This window comes from Triticum dicoccoides, chromosome 6A (assembly GCF_002162155.2).
Source record: "Triticum dicoccoides isolate Atlit2015 ecotype Zavitan chromosome 6A, WEW_v2.0, whole genome shotgun sequence".
Classification (NCBI taxonomy): Eukaryota; Viridiplantae; Streptophyta; class Magnoliopsida; order Poales; family Poaceae; genus Triticum; species Triticum dicoccoides.
Genome location: NC_041390.1, coordinates 624,017,192 through 624,042,786, shown reverse-complemented (window position 1 = coordinate 624,042,786; position 25,595 = coordinate 624,017,192). Strand labels below are relative to the sequence as shown.

Below are 25,595 nucleotides of genomic sequence, written 5' to 3'. Positions count from 1 at the left end.
GTTGTCATGCAGCCCTGTCTGAGGATGAACCTGGTTGATTTACTTGCTAGAGTGGGTCGTGGGTGGTTAGTTGACAATCTAAAGTTTACAGATTTAGCAATCGTTTCCTAAATAATCATCCCCTGAGAAAGCAGGGGATGCCGTGTTAAGTTTGCTGTAGCCTGCAATGTGAATCCACACTGAATTTGATAGTCTAGGTGTTAGTAGCGATGAGGATGAACTGTCTATCTCAACAATCTTGGTAATTCTTGACCAGAAGCTTGTGTTTGTGCCGTGCGGCTAGTCTCGGTGCTAATATTAGCGATGAGGATGGACCTGATATGCTTACCAGAGTTGGCTATGCTTTGATTGTCAACTGCCTAGCTCTACAATCTTAGTAGTAATTCTTAACCAGAAGATTGTGTTTTTCAGAGGATGGATCCTGTATAATTGCCAGAGTGGGTTTTAGTTTGATGATGATTCACTATCTAGCTCTATCTTGCATGGAGTGGAGCCTCACCATGGGAGGGGAATTCAGCAAATATCACTCCAAATCAAAGTGGTATTTCCTGAAATCTCAATCTTAGGTGAAGACCCCTCACTAAATCATCATCTCTTTGGATACAAGGGGGTAGTGTATCAGCTTATCTGTGGCTATGTAAGCAAGGGCATTCCTTGTTGCATGGAAGTGTAGAGGAGGTCTTTTGCGTCAGTTTTCTTGTTCCACTTCCGTAGCATCAGTAGTATCATAATGAAGGAGATGATCTTTGCAGATGACAAATTTGTTTTTACATGGTTAGATGGCTCGGAACATGCTTTGCACGCAGTTAATTGCTTCTCTTGTTTAATGTTATGTCATGATGATATTGATTAGTTTTCTTTAATCTACTTTAACTCACTGCACATATTCCTTGTACTTGACAACATTGATCTGAGACAATGTTTGTCCTTCTCTTTGGTTCTTGAACAATAACTTTGTAGCACGCATTATTGTGCGCATGCTATTGTCACATGTTTCTGGGAGCTTTCCCATTTTGTGTGCGGTTAAAATGCAGAATTCCTCTGATGTTATGATGTTTATTCCCCTTCTGGGTGCGCAGGATATGCATGTGGTGTGTAGAATCTTCCAGAAGGTTGGATCTGGGCCTCAGAATGGAGCACAGTATGGTGCACCATACATGGAGGAGGAATGGGAAAATGAGGATGATGCAATTGAGAATACACCTACCAGTGGTACATCCACTGAAATGCTTGCGATCACAGATACTGCTAGTGCGGAATCAAATGTGGAAGATGAGCACATATTTTCTGGAATTAATGAGCGTGTGCAAGTAAGATCATGTCTTTGTTATCCTTCTGTGAGATATTAGTTAGCTAGAATCGGAAACTAGAGCCCAGTTCACATGCTACCGTATCTGTTTACGACCGAACGATAATAGTTTAGCTAATTAACTATATTACATGTATGCCTCTTTAGTTGGCTGCTGAACCCAGTCTTCACTCAAGTTGAGCACTGAAAACTAATTAGGTTACATATATCATACAAATTCTTTTCTTTTTCATTATTGACATTTTCCTGTGCATAGGTACCATTCCGCCTATTGTGTGGAAATTGTTCCTGTTACCAACTATCCAGTGCTCTGTGAACCATTTTCTATTGATTGTGTTTGAACACACCAATATTTACTTTGTTACTGTTTTCCATCATTCAGACCCTAGAAGTGCTCATCCCACAAGAAATTGCTCCTCTCCAAGCAATCGCTCCTCCCCAAGCTCAAGATTTTAATGGGACTGGCATGGTCAGCTATGCTGACGGTGATGTTCCTCTGGACGAGATTTTGCAGGAGCCTGTGTCAGATGTCAGTGCTGACAATACAGGTGAACCTGAAGAGCAGAGTCCCCTTGATGATCATTTCAGTCTTGCGGATTTGTCTGGATGCCCAAATCAAGATGATGGATATGTACGTCAGGCTGGCCCTATCATGTTTAGTGACCCATCAAATGGTGATCAGGCATATTATCCAATGAGAACTTATGGTAATCGAAACCATGCCTATCGGGCTCTTAGTGCCGAGGAGTTCTCCGACACAGGAAATGGTACCAATGCGTATTCAGGACAGCAGCAAGCTTGTCCTTCAGATGAGCAGAACTTGTATTCAGGACTGCAGCAAGCTTGTCCTTCAGATGAGCAGAACTTGTATTTGCCAACCAATGGTCTGCCATTTCCACAGCAAATGGATGACAACGCGCCGTTTTATGAGGCATCAAGCGATCACAAATGGGAAAATGGAAAGGATGATTATGTAAATGTGGATGACATTTCTCTCTTTGAGGATGATGATATCATGGCTCTCTTAAATGCCTCAGACAACGATTTCAGTTTAGATCTTTTGGGCCCAGTTGACGGATCTAATTCTCAACTTCCAGCAGCATCGAACTTTGACCAAAAGGTATGCTTCACAACAGTAACAAGTTTCTCTTACTTTATATTCCTAAACAAAAAGTCTAGGCTAATAATTAGTTGCTGGTGTTCACCGGAACTTCCGTGTTCACCTATGGTGCTACTTCTCTGCAGGATGAAGCAAAGGCTCAATATGGCGCGTCTTCGTCTGGTTCCCGTGAGAACCTTTATCCAGACACCATGGTTCCAGGTACAGTTTTAAGATATTCAGATCTGTGCTTCCAGATTCTTCTTAGGCAATCGGTGTATACACACTGGACGACCTCACCATTTATAAAATTCTGTGTATTTTGTTGCTCCAGATGTGCCAATGGATGACAATGCTGGCAAAAGATACTTCACAAACATGCTGGGTTCATACCCAGCCCCACCTGCAATGGCTTCTGAATTCCCGCCAACCACAGGAAAATCCATCGCTGCGCTCAGCGGGCCTAGTCAGATTCGTGTCACGGCGGGCATCGTCCAGCTCGGCGACCACAGTTTCACCGGCAACGAGGGCAGCTGGCCCCTGCAGAAGAACGGAGTCTTCAACCTGCTCCTTTCTTTCACCGTGGAGAACAACGTGTCAACGAAGTCCATTACTTTCGACGACGAGCCAGCTGCTACACGGGTGAACACCGTCCCGATGGTGCTGCGCGGCGGCCTATACCTCTTCTTTGTCTCGGCCATGATCCTCATGTTGAGTTTCAAAGTAGGGTCCTGCATCTACAGCAGGTAAGTTAAGAGCCCGCCCTTGGGGCCGTTCTTATTTTGGTTTAGCGGAACTATACATGGCGCCCCCTCGACGACGGCGTGGGAGCAAATGACTCGGAAGACAGTTTTACTTTTACGCACTTAGTTTGTCATGTCATACGATCCTGACTTGGTGAAAGGTATAGTAAAGCAATAAGCTCTTGAACTGGAGAAAGCCCGGTCGCTTTGCACGCGCTCGGTGCTGGGACCTTTGTGCTTCATCCTAGGACCTGTAATTTATTCTGTTTATTTGGTCGCTGCTCAGAGTGTTTGGAAACCCGAAAGATGTAACATTGATTATAAACATGGTATCTCTTGGTTGTTTGGCGTGTTGATTTTCCGTCTCTTGGCACCAATGCTGGATGCGGCCGGCTATTTATCAGTGTTGTCTGCATTTACAGCAACGGAAGATTGCCGATGTTTCTGGATAACAGTTTTTGCATTTAAGCATCCAATTTTTTGGTTCTGTTTGATTGCCATGAAGCCATGGAAGAGGGAATGATAGGGAGTTTTTGCATGAACGTTGTTCCTCTCGTCTCGTCTCTTCCTTTGAGTCCATTGCTCCTACGATGACATGGCAGGGCGGAGCTCTGTTTTAGAGATTGCCGATGTAGGTCATATCTTGCTGGAAAATACATACCCTTATACGAATATTAATCTAAAAAACAAGAAAAATGGAAAAAATCTAACATTTGGGGATATGAAACGTGGGTTCTCAACCTACTCCTGTGTGAAATTTTGCGAAAAAATACTAGGAAATGTATACATGGCGAAGAAAATATTGTCCGAACAAAAATCCATCCACAGTTTTGTTCTATACATTGGAATTTTTTGTTTTTTCTTGCCACCAACATGTTTCATGGATTTTTTAACGAAATTTCACGTGGAAGTAGATCGGGACCCCAGGTTCTCTATCCCAAAATCTCAGATTTTTTTAATTTCCCGGTATTTTTTTAATTTAATGTTCGTATAGGGGTGTGGAGCGGTATTTTTTAAAAAAAAAATTAATGTCCATATAGGGGTGTGGAGCACCCGGGTGCTACAAATCTGCTTCCATATCTTGCCCTGTTATTTAGTTTTGGGTGCTTACACAACAGCTCAAGTTCTTCCTGCCGTCGTGGCAAGGAAGCATGTAGGGAGGCAGTCTGGAGTCCAAACCCTGTGCATCCTCTTGCAAGAACGGTAGAGCATTTCCAGTGGCAGCAATCGTGTTGGAAATTCAGTTTCCATCTTTGGGTAGTGGTTCTTTATACAGGTGTGTTCCTAGTGAACACTAGCAGCAAAGCTGCTTTCAAAGAAACGAACAACAAAAGTAGACCAAGGATCTATTCTTCCAGATGCCCAGCACATCGCTCCTGATCTCGACGGGCACATATATTCGGGCAGAAAGTCAGATGCTCCTCTTCGCTTCCACAGCGGGACGTCGGTGGATCGTCCATGCTCCATAACCCAGCCATGCCACCTTTATTCCCAGAATGAAGACATGGTTTGTGCTTATGCTTTGAAATAATCCAGCCCTCCAGAAGACTCTCTGCGGATGCCCTCATTCCTCGTTCTGTACACAGGCCCGCCAGTGGTGGAAGATCATGCCATGCCTGGGGTTGGAGCGTTCGCCGGAGTGATGGTTGGCCGAGGCGCTACGAGTTCTCGGGGAAGACGGTCTGGATGAACTTGAGGAAGCGCTCCGAGTAGAACTCGGGGTCGACCGCGGAGATGGACACCGAGTCGTACTGCATCGACTTGACGGCGTGCTCGATCTTCTTGGTGATGTTGTACTCCTGCAGGATGTCGATGATGCCCAGGTAGAGCACCACGTCGTACACCTCGTAGAACGACTTGCTGTCGTCCTCCTTGGGGATCTGCTCCGCCCTCGCGGGCATGTTCACGCCCAGCTGGATCTGAACCCTGCCAAAAAAAAAGGGAGATGCCCAGTCACCAAAAGCTCCCACTCTGTGTGTATTGGTTCAGAGCCATATCTGTTACAGGAGTAGTGATAGAAATGACCCTCACCTAGCTGTGCCAGGAAGCAGGAGATCCACTTCCCCAAATCCAGCAGCCGACGACCGCAATCGGCTTCCCCTTATATGAGGCCCAACGACCACGCTGTTCTCGTCGTTTGCTCTTTGAACCAGAACCAATCCTTCTGGGTAGTTAAAAGCATCATCCTCCTGGGCATCTGTACAAGAAAGATCATTGTGGACGATGAAAATATGTTCTCCCGGTCATATCATTAACAAGAATTGAACATACAACTGCAGGCGGTAAATATACAACAGAAAAAAGAAAAAGAACATGGCATATCACATGAAGGAGCAAGTATCAAATTAATTTGTGCGTCTCAGCATGTATCCCTTGGAAGACACAACTGACAGCAACCTGACTCAACGAGATCTATCCTCGGACAACGGGTACAAAGTTCGTGCACGGGTCTGTTGGGTTATTTTTTTATGGGCGGTTAGGATCATGAACCACATGCACAGCTCAATGAAAGCACTCTCATCCAGAACACCAGTGACGGCCTGCTGAAAAACCCAGTGACACGACGAATGGGCACAAAACATGCTATGATCCGGTAGTGACACTATGACACCCACTGGCGGATCTACTCTAAAGCAAATGGGTTAGTACTATGAATAGCTGCAATGTTTATTATACCCGCAAAGAAGATCACTGGAACTGAAAAAAATAACATATATCCCATAGAAGTAGTAACATGTTGATAGAACCCATTAACCGGCAGGTAAAGGTGTGTTTTACCTTCCTCTGAAAGAACTGTCAATCTCTCTGCTGTCATGGTTCGACGATATGAAGCACGTGTTCGTAGATGCTGAGGAGCTCTGTAATGGACACCAAGCAGTAGACTGTAATCCATTATCCGTTGTGACTTCAGAAATTCGCTATCGGTCTTTATCTGCCTGAAAGAAGAAGAACGACAACGCGTGAAACACTATAATAAGGTGAAACTTGATCATACTACATAAGTGCTCTCAGGGAGAAAAGCAAACACAATAATGCTATGATACAAAATGAGAGCAGAAACATTGCACATTTCTTGGTCAATTGATGCAAAATTACTTTTAGGCAAAAATTCTGCACAGAAATCTGAAAAATGACTACAACACACACTGTACTGGACGTTAACTGCATATTTAAGAGAAATCTCTTCATAATATTTTTTATATTTATCATCTCTATCTTTGCTAACAAGGTGATGACATATTTCAGCAAGTAACAGTACACTTAATTTCAACATCTACATTTATTATATACTAGCTGAACAACAACGCAACGGGAAACACATCACCAAATACAATGCAGTTATGCCACAAAACCATATCTTAGTAAGAAAAGACGATTTTCAGAGTAACCACACTCACTTAAGTAGAGCCTCTCGCCAAGAAGGTTCCAGATAAAAGGAATAGTTCAGATCCAAATCCTTCAGAGTTGTGTTCTCATCGATTTCAATTTTGTCAGTAGAACGGCCTAAGGATGAACCTTTCAAATCAAATCTCCGGTGAATCCTTAATTCTGTGCAGAACATATTTCCCATTACAACAAAACGGAACTGCAAAGTTGCAAACAATAAACAAGGATTGTTACTCCATAAATAGGAATGTGAACAAGAAAAACCTCAAAAGAGGTGTGCATTAGTTGATGATTATTACCTTTTGACCACTAGAAGGTTTTACCCTGTGCAGGCCAAAAAACTTAGTTATGAGTGTGTTCTCGTAAGTATGGACATGATTATAATAGTTTGGAAGCATTCGTAAAAGAACCTGCAGAATCAGTCATCAAACATTCAAATCACACTAGCACTGCATGATATATAAATCAGTAAATCACTGAACAAGCTTATATAATGAGAGGTCCAGATAGAAAAAGGTACCTGCACTTCAGATTTCCGGAGAGTCTTAATCATGAACCGATCATCTTGTGATAGGAAGAATACACTTCCACTCTTTCCAGGAGAAGATAGCTCCCTAAGTGCAGAATTTCCACATATGGAGATCATATAATCGGCAGCATCAATCTTGAACATCTCTCTCAAGTTTCTACATAAATGATTATAGTTGATGAATGCAGCAGGAAGAAGATTACGAATTAGAAAAATAATGAGCAGAAATAACTTCACGACGTGATTTATAAGTCCAAATAACAAAATTATGTTAGGTAAGTAAACAAAAATTCAAAAGACTACATGAATCAGCATCTCACTCAGACATACATACAGGCATGAAAGGTCAATCAGTATGACGAACCTGAAAACCATGGGACAATAGTCCTTCCATTTAAAATCCTCTGCAGGATGCGAGGGAGTAAGTCGTGATCCTTCCTTTGGGAAGTTCATCCAGAAACTTGCTCTTGGACCAAAATCTGAAGCACGAACTTCACGTTTTTGAATGGGTGTTATCTTTCCAACTGTGTACCTAAACACAATAGCAAAATGAACATTACAGAACATATACATGTGAATGCCAGATGTTTCAACATCATGCTCTGTTATCAATTTAAAATGCACATGTTCCATCAGTTCCTAAGAGGCAATAAAAGCTGCTGGACTAGAGATCTGGTAAGGACCACCAGCTAGCACAGCGAAGTCTTCCACTGTTACTTTTCAGCAGAGAAATAATAATTTGTTGTCAAACTTTTGCTAGAATCGCACTATAAATGCAATTACAAGGTAGATGACTAGACTCATTTACCAGGCAGTACATGAAAAGCGAGCTATTTATCAACGCTTCAAATCATACATTCAATGAGAGGAGCAGCACTGGAGGCATTACCTGATTCCAAGCTGCAAGCTTAGCATTAGATCATAGCTTCTATGACCCTTAATTATTGCCTCTCCGGGTTTTTTAGTCTCTCTCACCGTCTTCTTCTGCCGGCGCTTTGCCTTCTTGGATGAGCCCGAAAAACTCCTGTCAAGTACTACCTCGCTGATTAGAACACCTTGCATGTATTCCCTTTCAAGTATAGGCAACTCAGAATCATCAATGTTTTCAGAGGTTTCACTATTTTCATTTCCGATGAATTTCTCAATAGCTACCTCAAGACTCCACCTTCTTTCCAAGGACACATTTCTTGAATCACTTGAGTTCCTTCTAGACGAGGCAGAGTCCCGATTTATGCCAACCTTCATATTTCCCATGTCAACTGACGAAGAGTGAAGTATGCGTGAACCATGATTCTGCCTTCTAGGGTCAGGCAGCACACCTCTGTTCCTTAGGTTTTTTATATACAGCTCATCACCAGCAGGCACTCTGCAACCACTAGGATATAATGTACCTTTCCCATCCTTCAATCCCCTGGTCCAGGTTCCGACATAGTACCCACAATCACTCCATGTATAGATACCATACCCGTGCATCATGCCATCTAACCAGTTGCCTTCGTACGAATCACCGTTTTTCCAAGTAAATGTTCCCTTTCCGGACATCTTGCCATTTTTCATATTGCCGGTGTACGTGTTCCCATTTTCCCATGTGTACTTTCCGTGACCTTGTATTTCTCCCTGAATCCAAGAACCTTGGAACATGTCTCCATTAGGATACGTCTGGCATCCGAGACCATGCTTACGGTTCAGCTTCCACCGTCCCTTGTAGACGATGTTATCCTGTCCAGTGTACGTGCCTTCACCATATATGTATCCACCGGCATACTCGCCCTCATAGCTGGCCCCGGAAGGCCACAGCGTCTTTCCTTGCCCATGCCTCATCCCCGTCCTCCACTCGCCATCATAAATAGTACCATCTGACCAGGTATACCGCCCTGAACCCTCCGGCGTGCTTCCCAACAATGTACCGGAGTAGGTATCCCCGCTGGGGAGCCTAATGTGTCTGACTCTGAAGCCGGTGTTTGTTCCTGAAGCATGTGGGTCCTGGCCATTCGCCAAAGTTGCCAGCACCTCACTCTCGATGTTGCAGCTGGCGCCTCGGAACAGATCAGCCCTTGCTGAACTGGAGACCCCCTGTAGCTCGTTCCGAAGGGCCACCGGGGGTGTCATGCATACCCCAGAGCAGGACTCGCCCACAGAAAGGGAGAAGATAGATTCAGACCACAATCTGCACAGAAGTTAGACAAGATACATCAGTGAGTAATACTTAACATCTGGTCCAGTGAAACGACGAACAGTAAGATTGAGTGTACATGGAGGCTGCAACGGTAAAGCGGGCACTGAAAAGTGAAAACCCTCAGCAGAATCTGTACAAGAGCACAACACACATGTCTGAATTCTGAAAGACACGCACTGTCCCCTGAATGCCTAACTGAAACATACCCAATTCGGTCAACCACATAATCGGGCGGAAGTCAAACCAAGAGATAGGGCTGCAACGCACAATCCAGCATAAAAAACATGAGCAAAAGCTGCACTATGTACACAGGAGTGGCAGTCGGCCCTTGCTGCGCGCGATTTGCCATGGTTGAAGATCAAGCTAAGAAGCCGGACTGATGATGTAGCGAGGGAATGAATCAAATTCAGAGCACGGATAAATAAATCCGTGCAGAAGACGAAAACAAAAAGCTAGGTAGAAAGAAAGCAGAGGGGATTTCAACTGAATGGAGGATCAAAGGTCCACCACCCACCAATCTATCTATCTATCTATCTATCTATCTATCTATCTATCTATCTATCTATCATTGGATCATAGTATATCCGTACCAAAAAGGTCCCAAAACATCGAAGTGTATCAGTGTTCAATTAATATATCCAGAAACAAATAGCTAGACTAGAAACAGGGGAGGCCAAGTGATGGAGGAGCGTAGGGCCAGCCACCCATCCAGCAATCCATCATTGGATCATGCATACGGTATCATTTATGTCTGAATGGAAAACATTAAAGCCTATTATTAGTGCTCATCCAGAAACAAATCCCCCATGGACGGAAACAAAGAGCTGAAATAGACATGGAGCCAAGTGATGGAGGCCCACCACCGATCTATCACACCGGACCAACCAATATTTGTTGATATCCGCGAGGAAACATTATCCGAGAAAGCGTATTACCAGTGGTCATCCACGAGCAAACCCCACACCACACCACTAGTAGTTTTTAAATAAAACTAAATAAAACAGAGCAAGTGCCAGCAATCCAACCGAATCCGTCCGTCACGGGGATCAATCGATACCCGCACCAAATCAACAGACGATTGGCTTGCTTGCCGTGGTCGCGGATGAAGGAGCAGGAGGGGAGGGGATGGGAGGGGATTGGATGAAGGAACCCGGCCGGCACGACGAGCCCCCGTTCCGTTGCGCGTTTCGCATGAGTCCACGGTGCGGAGGAGGCGAAGGCGGATCGAGGCGTAAGCGAGCGGGGAGGTGGAAGGGGGTTGCCGTACCGTACCGTAGCGTAGCGGGGATCAGCGGGCGGTTGCAGGCCGCGTTGCAGGACAGGGGCTGCGGCCGGGGGATTCAGGGCACCAGCCGGGGGTGGGGATTCCGAGCGCGGAGGAAGACGACGCCGACGCGTGAGCCTGAGGAGGAGGGGGCCGCTGGGCTGATCGATCCAGCGGAGAGGGAATGAGGACGTGAGTGTGAAATGCGGCTAAAGAACTGCTGCCCTTGTACTAGTACTACTAGTCCTCCCTCGCCCGCCGCTGTTGCTGGATCTTTTAGGATTAATAATTAACTACATACACTGACGACTGACCTGAGCTGCCTGCCCGCCTGCATGATTAACTACTAGTCCATGATGGGACTGGGACTTGATTTATATTCAATAATAATACGTACTAGTAGCGCACTGTGGCAGATTTACTTACGCTTTGGCTTTGGCTTTGGCCGATGATCCAGCCAGGATCCATCCGGCGGCAGCAGGGGGCGGCTACTATTTTTTACCACCCACACACCGCCCACCCCACTAAACTAGGATCCGAGGGAAGATCCCCTGCCGTTGGGCCGCTAACGGGTGGGTCCAGGCCCACACGTCAGTGTGTAGGCCGTACGATCAAACGAGCCGCGTCCTCTACAAAGATGGTCATAAATTTCTTTCACAAACAGTGCAACTAAACTGTCACGAATGGGACCATGTAACCCTCCTCGGAAGAATTTTCCAGTTGCAATTATTATACTCCTTCCGTTCGAAAATACTCGTCATCAATTTTTTTTATTCATTTTGATGACAAGTATTTTCGGACAGAGGGAGTAGTAACCAAAACTTATGAGTGGTAGTATTGTAAATTTCATTTCGTTATTCCATTGTCTCGGCATTTGTTGTTTATCCCATTCGAGGCACACTGTATATCCTATTGGCATTCGGCAGGTCAACTTGCATCCACTCATCATGAGTCAAACTATCCCCTTCAACAGAAAAAGATGTCTACAGCTCATTCCCCCGCCACTACCCACATGCAAGTGGTCGGAATGGACGCATGAGCAAGCATGTGTCGACATCATATCACTGCCCAACAGTGGCTTCGTTAACCCGTTAGATCAGGCTTAGGACCAAGTTAACTATTGACACTACATGCGTCCTTAACATATGATCCAACAAATTAGTCGGCAGGATTGATGGATCGATATGGATCTCATGCATGCATGTATATATTCGTTTTTGTGTTCCTCGACGGTGATCTTTAATTGTGCTCCCCTTGTCTTAACGCGGAGCCATGTAGAGTTTTTGTGCAACGTCAAATGAAGAAATGTTTGGCTAGGAGTCGCGGTAAAGCCAAACATGGTATGCCACAAACTCAGGCTTAATCAAGACATATTATTATCATTACGAGATTGCTAAATCTTAGTTGACTGAGACTTAGCCAAGAATCTCAGTCGATGCTCTATTCATGAGAGCTTACATGGAGAGTTGTGTAAAATTTTATTTAGTTTTTGTTGTATGTTCCTATTCATGAGAGCTTACATGGAGAGTTGTGTAAAATTTTATTTAGTTTTTGTTGTATGTTCTGTCACTCAATTGAAACTTGGTTAAATCTCAATTGACTGAGATCTAGTCACGCCCTTAACATTAACAAATGAGCAAGATTAAGGAAGCAAAGTTTGCTATATTTGGTAACGCAGGGTAATGGCGGAGAAGAAAAGGATGTGGCTCATATTTCATGGCATGTAAATTACCGTCTGTTGATTATATTAATCGCCATCGTCATCGTTGTTATCACCACCGCCACCGTTATCTCATTGGAGATTGGAATGGAACTATTTGGATGGGTTGCTCGTCCGTCTCAATAATAAACCTCCTCATAGGTTGTTGTGTTGTTGATAGGCGGTTAAATTATGTATGCTTTGGCAATGAAAAACAAATCAGATGATATGAACTTGTAAGATATGATACTGCCGGCATCCCAAAGACCAGTTTTGTTACCTTTGAATACATACACGGTAGACATCAACATACATCATCTCCGAAGATAACTTGCTGGCAGGAGTGCGTACATATATGCTTTTTGCGAAACGGTAGATTAAACGATAAACCGGAAACAGACAAAACTTTCTGCCTAATTCATTAGTCTAGATAGCAGTGAGTTTTTTCTTCTAAAAATGAATTTAGCAACCACAGATCCATGCAATGATAGACTTCTAAATTTTATTAAATTAGAATAAGTAGTTATATGCTTACTGGTCCATTGCGACAGCGACATTGCAATCAATGGTTAATTTCTCAGTTGGCCATCCTGCCACTTGTGTGCTACACGCCAAGTTTAAATTTGTGCAAACAATTTCTTTTGCAGATGTGCGCACTATGCACAATGGCATACAATTAACACCAGCTAGGAAGCACAGATGACAGTTGGATGGTAAACACCAAACGGCGAGCCTGGTTAGCTACCAACAAGAAATTTGCAATTAGTTGCTGGTTAGCTACCTAACAGATTAGACCAACTTGTGGCAGTTCATGGTTACTTAAAATACATCTATTTTACCAAATGATTGAGCAAGAGAAAATGAATACATATGCAAGCGTACACATGCAACAAAACCGAAACAAGTGTACATACTTGGAATAAGGAACTAATCAACCAAAATAAATTATGTTCACCGATCTTTTTTCAGGGTTAAACATTCATTAATCTGTAATTACATCGCATCGATTCTGCACATCGATTGCTGAGTTAATTGACGCCTTGATTTGTTGCTCATATTGGAGTGGTGACAACACCTGGATTAATTAAATACGAGTAATCAAAAGGCATCGATCTCATATACTTTACGGGTCAGGTTGCCCCACACACAAAATATATATCTATCTAAAGTTACATATGGCAGGACTTAGAAAAGAAGAAGATTTTATTTTAGTTTTTATACAGAAAAGTCACTATCTTTTGCACTTTCGGAGAAAAAGAATGGAAGAGATAATACTCTTTGGATCTGCTTTGATTGGTCATGCTTTGTCCTTTTCGTGGGCATTTTGCAGCATACATGACACGTAGCTGGTGAACATATTCCGAAGCGCTCACACCATACAAGATTTCTCTTTTGCACCTTTTGGAATCATGGGTAGGTGTTGGTGTTTTCCTATACTCCCTCGAACCTTACAGGCTGTTGTTTTCAACATAGAGAGAGCCAAGCTTATAAAGTTCTGACTATAAAGCTTTAAATCTTTGGCTAGCTATTTTTTGGTTCATGTTTTGGCTGCCCATGATTAACCAATGTTGGTAAGAAAAATGGACTAAAATTGGAAAAAGAGCATTGGCATTGCCAAAAATTTGGTAACCTAGCTACAACAGCAAATCATATCGCGGCCTAAAAACTAATACGAGACAATCTATGATAGTACCCTTCCACCTCCACCCCAAACAATTTTCCTTTGTGTGAAGATACATGCATCTATGACCAGGTACACACATCCTGTTGTTTGGAAACTAGCCTGTTTCTAATATACTATGCATATCTCACTTTGTTTATCCCGTTCGATGCATCCTATTGGGTGAACTTGCCACACCCCATCATGAGTGAAAACTCCTCTTTCAACGAAAAGACCAGAACCATGGGGCCCACATGCTAGTGGACGTAGCACAAGAGGTAACAAGATAATTGGTATTCCAAACAAAGGTCAACATCATATATTGGCCAACAAAGGGATTGGCCAGTTAAATTAAGGTTAGATAGGGTTTAGGATGAAGTTAACAATGCCATTAATACCACATGATTAGGATATGGTCTCATGCATGCATACCTAAGTATCTTCTCTCCCTTGTCGAAGGAGGAAATAAAATCATGGCACACCGCGCCAACCCGATTAAGAAAGCTTATGGTTCATCAACAAGCAATATTAATGATTGCATATTGCTTACGAGTTATGTAGAAGAAGAATAAAAAAGGTCAGGAGCAAACATTTTATGGCGCTTATGCATCGATCATCATCGCTCATGCATAACTACCCATCTTGAAGGAATTTAGACAATTGGACGGGTTCTTCATGTGTCTCTTGATGACTTGTGTTGATCCGTGTGTTCTTCTTAACTACTCTGCACTAAATTAGGTGTGCATAGTCATTAAGGGGAAAAACAATGATGATGCAAAATTTAAAATCGTACTCGCATCTTAGCGACTCTTCTTAGACTTATGAAATATTGTAGAGTATGGACAACAACGGACATTGGGTGAAGATATTTTTGCTAGTGTTAGTATATGCTTCGGACCCCCAATAGATTCCATCGCGGAAATAATTCCAACCATCTAGATTGACATGTTGGTTCACTAGTTGTATTACCATTGGTTATAGGTGTATCTTTTAATATTTAATTCAATCAATGCATTAAAAGTCATGTATATAATAATTTGAAGTCTGTGTACTTACCGTCTTATGAATATTCCTCTCGGACGCCCAAAATTTGTGTAAATTTTCCAACTTGCTAGCACAACCATACATGATGATAATTAAGAAAAAATGCATTCCACGTAATTGTATGTATTTGGATGTTACTTTAGTAGCAGAATAATGAGACTTTTTTAACTTTCCGATACTACTAAAGTAACTGCTTAGTTAATTACGAAACTATAGCAACCCGCCGCTACGACGATGGTACTATATGAACAGTTAAACTAACTTCCTCGGTTGTCCATCCACCTCTTGTTGAACAACTACTTAGTGCAAACATACATCTATACACTCATGAAATGGCTAGAAACTTAATGGTTTAATTAATTATTTAGCTGTATCTAAAGGCCAGAGGAATTGACTACGAGACACAAATTAATAAATTATTTAACTATATCTTAAGGCCAAAAGAATTGAGTAGGGTAAATGGATTAATTAATTACTTAATTGTATGTTAAGGCTAGAGGAATTGAGTAGGAGAAAGGAATATACATGTGACGCATGCGAGCAACAAACTGGAAACAAGTATACATAAAACAAAGTGCTTGGAGCACATATAACTCAAATATTCCTTTGTTATCTTGCAACGTACTTGGAATCTTAATTAATATTTTGAATTGTTGTTGCTTACTTGGAGTGGCGACAGCATCGCCTGTTAATCAATCAAATAAAATATGATTAGTTAGGAAAGGGAGATGCAAGAGGCATCGATCTCATATATTTTACAGGTCAAATTGCCCCAGTTTCAAAGAATAATACATGTCTAAAGCTTTGTCGGCCAGTATGGCAATATTTTACAGGTCAAAGAAACTTCTCGGGAAAAATTAACTTTTTTCGAAACGGAGGAAAAAGATTTGCCTTGTCCATTAAATAAGGGAGAATAGAGTTAAGAGTTTTACAACACACTCATATACACGGCATGACAATTACTCACGCAAAATTATATGCACTAGTCTTTTTGCACCTGCGGTGACCGAAAGCTTGGCCTCCTCCAAGATGGTGTGAAGTAGGATTGGTGGTGGTACAAATTTGTGGCGGAAAACCCGAGCATTCCTCTCATTTCAAATGGTCCAAGTGACAAGCATGGTGAGGGAGACCATAGCATGCCGGTTGGGGTTACGGTTGTCAATTTTTCTGTCCCACCACTCGTAAACAGATGTGTGAAGGTGCCAGTCGGATGTGTCCAAGTGTGCAAGGCCAAGCTTCGCGATCGCAGATCTCCATAGCCTAATCGTGTACCGACATTTAAAGAAAAGGTGTGCGCCCGTCTCTTGTTCCCTTTTGCATAGAGGGCACAATACACAATTTGGCCAACCGCGCTTCTCCAAACGATCGGCGGTCCAAATCCTGTCTTGCAGATCTAGCCATGTAAAGAATTTGACCTTTGGAGGAGGCCACATTTTCCAAACCATGCGATCCATGGGAGAAAGGGTTAGGCCAAGGAATTGGGCCTTGTACGCAGTGGCCGCCGAGTATATCTCATCGTTCGAGTGCTTCCAAATAATATCATACTCGCAATGCTCATCAAGGTGGAAGTCATGAACAAGCAACCAAAGAGTGAAGAATTCTGAGATGTGGGCAACAGAGGCGACATAGTTGTGGTTAATTTATTTTGAGGATCCACGCGTTCCCCTTAAGAGCCTCACACACGTTCTAGTTCTTTCTTCGCGAGGCCTCGAAAATTAAAGGAGCAATATATTTAGCTTGCGCCCAAGCAGCCAGGGGGAGTCCCAAAACGGTGTTTTGGTGCCGTCACCGACGGTAATAGTAGTTGAGGCATAGAAGAACTCAAAATCCTCCTTGGTGCAGGGGTTGCCAAAGCCCACCCATAATTTGTGTGGCTCCTTCCATTCATACCAGAGCCACCGGAAGCGTAGTGCACGTGCAAACTTGTCGGTGTTTAACACACCTAAGACACCATACTCTTTTGGTCTGCAAACGGTCTCCCAGTTGACCTTGCACTTCGCTCTCGTCGTCCTGTCCGACCCGGACCAAAGGAAGGCCCTCTCAATTCTATTCAGGTTGCGCAGAGTGCTTGGAGGCACAACGAGGGGCATGATAGAGTACACTGCTTGGGAGGAGATGACAGACTTGACAAAAGCCGTGCGACCAATGGTAGTGATATTTTGACCATCCCAAGTTACCAATTTTCCAGCCGCCTTGTCCTTAAGGTATTGAAAGTTCACCATCTTCAGTTGCCAAACTGAGAGAGGCAGGCCTAAATGTTTCAACGGGAAAGAAGCACAAACTGCAGGCAGGACCTGAAGGATGTGACTAAGGTTGAGGTGGTTGCAGCGAATTAGGGCCACCGAGCTTTTCTGGAAGTTGGTGCACAAGCCTGTAACCTCACCGAAGCCTCTTAGGATAGCAGCAAGCTTGTCAATGTCCTGCTTGATGGGAGCCACAAAGACCGCCGCATCATCCGCATGGAGTGAGGTTCTCACCGAGGCCCCTCTCCCACGAATCTTATGAAGGAGACCTTTTCTCGTAGCCAAGTCAAGCACTTTATCCAGAGGGTCGATCGCGATAACAAAAAGGAGGAGGGAGAGGGGGTCCCACTGCCGAAAGCCGCCCATGCTTGATTGGGGGGCCTGGAATCCCATTCAGAAGAATCCGAGACAATGAAGAGGACAGGAGCGCTGCAATCCAAGCCCGAAATTTTGTGGGAACCCCAGCCGCTCAAGAAGATCAAGGATGTATCCCCACTTGACAGAGTCAAAAGCTTTTTCGATGTCCCACTTGAGTAGAAGAGCGGGCGTTCTGCATTTGTGAAGCCTTCGAGCGAAGTTCCAAACATATAAAAAGTTGTCATCAATGCTTCGCCTCTTAATGAAGGCACTATGGGCATTGGAGAAATTAACTTTGATGGCGTGCGATTTTGTTCGGTACAAGCAAGTAAGCTTTGGGAAACCCAGGAGTGTATTCAGTAATAAAATAGTGCACGTACACGGCCCTTTGAAGATCAGTGCCATGTTTGGTTACGCTGCGTCATATATAGTGGCGGAAAAGCATAATATTTGAATTGCTATTTACAAGAAAATAGGTGATATCCATGGTAGCCGAGCTAGTGCGCATGCAGTGGTGTCGCCTGCACTTGCCCACACTGGTAAGCATGCACGAGTGGAGCACCCATCAAAAACGGCAAAAGTGGAGCGCTTTCACCGATGGTACGTGTCAAGAAACTAACCCAATTACTCTACGTCTAGCTAAAAAGCACACTTTTTCCTCAGCCGACTGACCTGCATGATCCAGAAAATGCAACCGGGAAAATGTGCGGCTTGACCGGCCGGCGTACGGCCGTAGGTACACGTGCGATCCACGTACGCGTCTATCGCATCACGGTACCAACCGGATATACATTGCCAGCGTCGATCACCATCGACAGTTTCAGTGGGAGAGGGATGCACTAGTAGCAGTACGTCCCAACAGCAGGGCTCACTATTTGATCGCGCGACACACGTGATGGCGTTGATGCTGCATGCTGACCCGACCTTCCTCTTCTCCCGCGCGTGTTCTCTGGATCGACCGCCATTGAGATCAGACCACGCTTCCAAGCCATCTCTACCTGTTCTTCAATTATTAAGGGCATATTTGGTCGCCCTCCACGTTTTGTCACACTTTTGTGTCATAATACGTGTAGCATGGCACAATTTTTGTGGTGACCGAATTGATCATCACATTTGTGGCAAAAATGGCTAGCAATTCAGTCTATAACAAGCGTGGTATGTGACTATGAAAGTGTGGTAGAGAAGTGTGGTAGAGAAGCGTGCCATGCTATGGCTAGCAATTCAGTCTATAACAAGCGTGGTATATAACTCTGGCCCGTACAATGCTCAATATTTCCATGCAAATGATAGACTTATGTGTCTTTTTTACGTACGCTTACAAAACCTCTCTTCATCTAACCAAACACAACACCCCTGAATTTCAGGGTGGGCCCTGCGCCCCCACTAAGGTCCAATTAAGCATTGCCAAATCAGCACGTAACCCCCTCACGACGTAACCTCACGTAGGTGTAGCAAAACTCATCTTTCTATGTGGTCATTAATTTTTGAGAGATTACCCAGTTTTTGTCCCTAATGTTTTTGACCATGCAGTCAGGTAGGCCTTTTGATCTAAAAAAGCTTTTCATATTCAATCCTTCAATATCTTGCTATGTACTTGGCATCTTAATTAAGAATTTGATCTGTTGTTTACTTGGGGGTGGTGCTGGCACTGGGATCAATCAATGTGATTTGTTGGGAATGGAGGTACAAAAGCCTCGATCGCATATACTTCACGGGTCAAGTTGCCCCGTCTGCAGAATAATTCATATATATAGTTATGTAGGGCAGTATTTAGAAACAAAAGGAGGGTATTTTTTCCCTTTTATATTGAAGAGACACTATCCGCCACACTTTCGGAGAAAGAAACGGAAGAGGCACATATGCTCAGGTTTGTTCTGATAGATCATAACCTTGTCCGTTTCATGGGGCATCTTGCAGCAGACATGACACGTAGATGGTGCGCATATTCCAAGGTGTGCGCACCATCCATGTAAGCACACAACCCTTTTCCTCTTCACTTTTTTAAACAAATTGACCATGAGTACTTTTGCAGAACTATCGATTTAAATCGTACATGTGAAACTTTTTGAAAAAAGTACTACCTTCGTGAATATCCCACAAAAATAACATGTTACTATATTGTACCAACACAAATTGATGACCGAAGTTGCGTTTCGAAGATAATGTCAACGATGAAACAAAGAATTGGACTTTGAGGGACCAAGGAGTAAGTACATTTTAGTAATATATATAAAATAATGCGCATGCACACCCTTTCAGGATCGCTTCCATGTTTGGCTATTTTGTGGAAAGGGCATATACTACAATATCTGGCTAGCTACCTTTTCCTAGAAGGGAAAACAAAAAAAGGATGATATCTTGCTTAATCTGGTAGCTAGTGCGCATGTAGTGCTGTCACCTGCACCAACCTACACAACTACACAGACATACAGATATTGTCACTGACCGAAAACCTCTAAGTGGAGGGAACACTTCCGCTAATGGTACATTCGTCTCAAGAAATTAATCCAAATGCTGCTAGGTAGTAATTATGGTAGTAATAATTACGGGCCAATAATTATGGTATAGTGGGCACTAAATGTTTTAAGCACATCATACATCATTAGAGTGATATTGAGCGGTAGATCAAGGCCTCTCGACGGAGGAGATATTTGGATCCAATAAACTTGCCCTTCTATAAGTAGTGGAGATTGCCATAGTGTACTTCCTTTAGTCTATAAATAAGTGCCATTATTGAGATAACCCTAGTCAAAAATTTAAAACATTGCCATTTTTTAGAATTTGATATGCGTACACCGCAGTAGAAATGACATGTCAGAACTACACCAATTTTTTAAAATTCACTTGTTGTGGAACCGGAGGGACCAGAAACATGATAGTGCCGGAAAAGAATATCGATCTAGCTAGTAACTTTCCCTAACTAGATCGAAAAACATGATAGGTAGCAAGTGCGCATGTAGTAGTGTAACCTACACCCATGGAAATTAAATGACAAAAGTACGTACATACAACACTTTTGTTGATGTTACTTAAGTATGTGTCAACAAACAATCAATCTATACATGGTATGGAAGGTTATTGTCGACCGATTGATCATACATCATCGGTACAGTGTCGTCGATCGGTCAGCTCTTGGCCCAACTTTTTTGTAGCTATCATGTGAAAACTAGCGGCATAAACTACTCAATGATGGGATTGGGACTTTATTGTTGTCAATTAACTGGCGGTGAACTGTGCTGCCACAAATTTAGATGAGCCCGGATTTACTGCAATATCTGCTAAGTAGCTCCTGTCAAGATCTAGATGACCCTATATTTTATTTTATTTTATCTTGGGAGATGCCACACAAGCCCATCTATATTCTTGCAAGGTGAATCAATTTGTTGATTCGAGTATAAGCTAACCCATCGAAACTTTAGCTAGCAATTGGCTACCCCTCTTTAATCAATGTTGGCAGGAAAAACGAAATAAAGTTGACAAAAGAGTGTTGACATGCCATAAATTTGGCAGCCTGGCTAAAACGGTAAATCATATTGCTGCCTAGAAACTAACATGGGACCATCTATGATAGTACTCCCTAAAGATGTTTCTCCTTTCCGTGAAGATACACGTATCTATGACTAGGTACACACATGTGGTTGTTTGACTACTAGCTTGCTTCTAGTGTTACACATATGTTGATTTATTTATCCCGTTTGATGAATCTTATTGGGACACAGTGGGTCAACTTGGCTCACCCCATCACGAGTTAAAACTCCTCTTTCAACAAAAAGATCAGAACAATGGGGCCCACATGCCAGTGGACGTAGTGCAAGAGCCAAGACGTTAATTGATATCCAAAGCAAGGGTTGGCATCATATCATTGGCCAACAGAGGGATTAGATTAAGGCTTAGATAGGGTTTAGGATCAAGTTAACAATGCCACTAATGCTAGTGCATGATTAGGACATGGTCCAACGATTAACGCTATCATCGATGGATAAATATCTTATCCATGCACACATATGTGTCTTTTCTTCACGCAAAAGGCTTGCGGAGCTTTTGGCAATTGTCCAAGGACAAGATTAATTTGGGTTGCACATAGTAGTAAAGTCTTATTTCGTCATGTAGAGATTAAGTAAGGAGATATCACACATTTAAGTCAATACATATTGCTTTTCAAGTAATGCTAACAAAAAAAAGATTTCATGGTGCCCAGCCGCATAAGCATCGACCATCATCACCACCCACTGTATTGGAAATTTGAATCGGACAATTTGGTCGGTTATTCATGTATCCATGTCAGATGTGGTGATGACAGCGTCAGGACATGTACCCCTCCTTGAAGACGTTGCTGCGGAAGAATGTCGACTTAGTCATAGGTGTCTTATTCATTTTTTCTTGTAATGTTTCTGTCGTACTTGCCTTTACGGTGTACTCTGATTAATAATTAATAACAATGTTCATGTGTATCACAATGATGTAGTGGCCAAGGATTCAACCTCCTTTAAAAAACAGTTATCTCGATAACACTTTGTGTTGGTCCTTGTGTTCCTGCTGACCAGTATGCACTAAATTAGGTACTATGCATAGTAATTAAGGGAAAACAAACATGATGTGGATTAAAATGAGCACCTACATCTGACTCTTCCTACCTTTTAAATATATTGCATATTATGGACAACAACAGATATCGGGTGAAGATATTTTTCTTATAGGAGTATATGCTTCAATTCCTAGATTCTATCATGATAACAATCTTCCAACCATCTAGATTGAAATGGTTCAGTAGTTGTATTACAAATAATTATTGATTTTTAAAAATATTTACTTTAATTGGTGCATTAAAAATCATGTAGAAATTAATTTGAGAAGTTTGTGAACTTTGATTGTTTATCTATTATGAATATTCGGATTAATTGGACACACAAAGGTTGTCTATGTAAATTTATCTATAGAATACTTCATAATCATGTTAGGCTGGAGTGTGATTGAAAACAGAAAAATATATCCAAAGTTGCATACTGGACACAATATTAATTTGATTAATATTTCATTCCAAACCCTGGTTGTGGGATGGAAAAAGTTCAAAACAATCAAAGCTTCTTTTTGTCTAATTCATCAATTTAGCAATAGCTTACTGCTAGCACACTCATACGTGATGATAATTAATAAAAATGCATGCCACTCTAAACTATGTTAGGGATGTTGCTTGTATAAATTATAATAAGGATATGATTTAAATCTCCATACTACAGTAATTGCTTAGTCACAGACTATAACTACCCATGTCGGCAATGACAATCTTAATCAATGGCTAAATTTATTAGTTGGGCAGCTGGTATTTGTTGGTTAGTGCAAATAATATCTTTTTTACTATGTTTAATAGTTTAGTTAATTTACTAATGGGTTTAGTTACTTAACGATTGGACGAAATACATTGGTAGTTTGATACATTAAATGAATAAAAAATATTATCACTTGGCTAGTTAACTAACAGTTGGATGAAGTAATGGGTTTAATTAACTATTAAACAACTAAATTTATAGGACAAAGGAATTGAGTACGAGGGTAGGAAATTCTGTGACGCATCAAGCAACCAAAACAAGTCTACATAAATAAAGTGATTAGAATAAGACACACATAAACAACTGAAATATTCCTTGGTTATCTTGATAGTGCGTCACATCTTAATTAAGGGTTTGATCTCTTGTTGCTTACTTGGAGTGGTGGCAGCACATAGTTAATCAATCAAATAAAATAAGTCTACCTATCTTATTGTTGGGAAAGGAAGATGCAAGGCATCGATCTCATATACTTTACGGGTCAAGTTGCCCATCCGGAGAATAATACATGTCTACCTATCTAAAGTTATTTAGTGCAATGGGACATCATTTAGAAACGAAAGGAGAATATCTTTTTTTACTTTTTATACTAAAAGATGTTATCCGCTGCACTTTCGGAGAAAGAAATAGAAGAGGCACATATGCTTGGGTTTGTCCTGATCGATCATACTCTTGTCCGTCTCATGGGGGATCTTGCAACACAGTTGACACGTAGTTGGTGCACATATTCCTACGCGCACACATCATCCAGGTAGGAGTGTAGCATTTTCTCTTCATTTCTTTTAAAGCTTTGATTATAATTTCTTGTGCAAAACAGTCGATAAATTTAAATCATACATGTGAAACTTTTTGGGGAAAGGTAGCAACTTTCATGAATGGCGATTTTGCTTGGATCATATGAGCACACCGTAGCAACTCAAATTGCCCTTTTGAGGATCACTACCATGCTTGCTACCTTTCCCTAGAAGCATGGGGCCGGAACATATTACTTGCTTAAGTAGTTAGTGCGTATGCAGTGCTGTCACATGCACCAACACACACTGATCATACAAATGCGTGCCACGGCAAAAATGGGACAACAAAAGTGGGGAGCACTTTTACTGATTAAGGATATGATTTAAATTCATGCCACTCTAGAGTATGTCCGACTGTTGCTTGTACAAACCATAATAAGAATATGATTTAAATTTTCCATACTACAGTTATTGCTTAGTCACGTATTATAACTATCAATCTCGACAATGAAATTCTTAATCAATGGTTAAATTTATCAGTTGGGTAGTTGTCATTTGCTGGTTAGTTTGAACAAGTGTTCGATTATGGGTTTCATTAATTGTTGAACTACTACATTTAAATGGCAAATGAATTGAGTAGGAGGGAAGGAATATATGTGACGCACCTAAATAACAAAAACCGAAACAAGTGTACATAAACAAAGTGCTTGGAATAAGGCATGCATAAACAAATGACATATTCATCAGAAATCCGTTGGTGCTCTCGGGAGCGCGTGCTCCTGCACGTGAAAAAAAATATTTCAAAGTGTGAAAAAAATCCAAACAAAAAATTGGCGCATACATCTTGACATTATATGTGTGTACGTCAAGTTTCGGAGAAAACCGACATTTTTTGTGGCGTGTGTAAAAAGACAAAATGTTGTCTTCTGAAAAGCATTTATTAACACAGGATTTTGTCTTTTTACACGCGGCACATAAGTTGTCGGTTTTTCGCGAAACGACTTTGTGAGCATGTATATCGAGATGTATGCACCAAGTTTTTGTTTCAATTTTTTTGACATTTCAAAATATGTTTAAAACACATTTTAAAAACCAGGAGCGCACCCTCCCAAGTCCCATGTGCCAAATCGCCACACTCCATATTCATCTGTTATCTTGATATGCACTTCGCATCTTCATTAAGGTTTTGATTTGTTGTTTACTCGGAGTGGTGGCAGCACATGAGTTAATCAATCAAATCAAATGCGGTTTGTTGAAAGGGAGATGCAAAAGGCATTGATCTAATATACTTTAAGAGCCAAGTTGGCCCAATGGGGGAAAATTACCTATCTAAAGCCATGTAGGGCAGTAGGGCAATATCTACAAACTAAAGGAGAATATCTTTTTTGCTTTTTATACTGAGAAGACGCTATCTGCAACACTTTTGGAGAACAAATGGAACAAGCACATATGCCTAGGTTTGTCTCGATCGTTCGTAACATTGTATGTTGCATGGTGCATAAGTGTGGTAAAAGCAATCTCAAACAGACAAAAACACACACACAACACGTAGCTTGTTCACATATTCTAGGCGCACGCCAACCAGAGACTTTACATACATGGCCTTTCCTCTTTACATATTTCCAAAGCTTCTATGTAAATATCTTTGCAAAACAATCAAATCATATCATATTTGTGAAACTTTTTCGGAAATTAAAGTACAATTCACAACGTGTGATTCTATTGGGATCTTGTAAGTGTACCGTTACAAGAGGAATTGCTGACCGGAGTTGCATTTTAGAAATCTTATTATCAGTAGTCAAAACAACGAGTTGATCTTTGGTAGACTATAAGGTGTGCATTTAATTAATGAATAAATAATGCACACAGCCCCTTGCACAAGATTGCCATGTTTAGTTACCTTGCGTGATGGTGTCGAGAAGGACAATATCTGGCTTGCTTTGCCTAGGAAAAGATGATATCCATGGTGGTTGCGCTAGTCAGCTACACCTACCCACAACTAGCGATATGCAAGAGTGAAGCACCAA

At 42.0% G+C, this 25,595-nt stretch overlaps 2 protein-coding genes across 4 annotated transcripts in view; one reads left to right on the top strand and one right to left on the bottom strand.

Moving 5' to 3' along the window:
- LOC119318626 (NAC domain-containing protein 78-like) overlaps positions 1–3,516 on the top strand; it is a 4,577-nt gene extending 1,061 nt beyond the window's left edge. The window contains exons 2-5 of the mRNA XM_037593205.1: positions 1,080–1,310; positions 1,692–2,429; positions 2,555–2,630; positions 2,743–3,516. Coding sequence (XP_037449102.1) covers positions 1,080–1,310; positions 1,692–2,429; positions 2,555–2,630; positions 2,743–3,158 — 1,461 coding nt within the window. The 3' untranslated portion in view covers positions 3,159–3,516. The remainder of the gene's footprint in view (positions 1–1,079; positions 1,311–1,691; positions 2,430–2,554; positions 2,631–2,742) is intronic.
- An 802-nt stretch (positions 3,517–4,318) lies between these two features.
- On the bottom strand, positions 4,319–10,722 carry LOC119318624 (phosphatidylinositol 4-phosphate 5-kinase 9-like). Of its 3 annotated transcripts, none has more exons than XM_037593202.1 (9): positions 10,511–10,722; positions 7,957–9,234; positions 7,432–7,599; positions 7,059–7,224; positions 6,838–6,948; positions 6,550–6,737; positions 5,930–6,087; positions 5,183–5,348; positions 4,319–5,077 (listed from the first exon to the last, which is right to left on the bottom strand). In XM_037593202.1, exons 2-9 carry the CDS (start codon positions 9,174–9,176, stop codon positions 4,810–4,812), a joined length of 2,445 nt encoding a protein of 814 aa, XP_037449099.1. In that variant the 5' UTR covers positions 9,177–9,234; positions 10,511–10,722; the 3' UTR covers positions 4,319–4,809. The 3 variants fall into 3 exon arrangements, with proteins under 3 accessions (XP_037449099.1, XP_037449100.1, XP_037449101.1); XM_037593203.1 differs by having other exon boundaries at positions 10,516–10,722; XM_037593204.1 differs by lacking the exon at positions 10,511–10,722 and adding an exon at positions 9,320–9,669.
- Between the last annotated feature and the right edge of the window lie 14,873 nt (positions 10,723–25,595).

Bases quoted from the DNA above. Each gene is read 5' to 3' on its own strand.
- LOC119318624 (XM_037593202.1), bottom strand. From the start codon at position 9,176: ATGACACCCCCGGTGGCCCTTCGGAACGAGCTACAGGGGGTCTCCAGT. The intron at 7,225-7,431 runs GTTCGTCATACT...TCATTTATGTAG, and splicing joins TATTGTCCCATGGTTTTCAG to AAACTTGAGAGAGATGTTCA. The intron at 5,078-5,182 runs GTGAGGGTCATT...TTTTTTTGGCAG, and splicing joins CTGCTTCCTGGCACAGCTAG to GGTTCAGATCCAGCTGGGCG.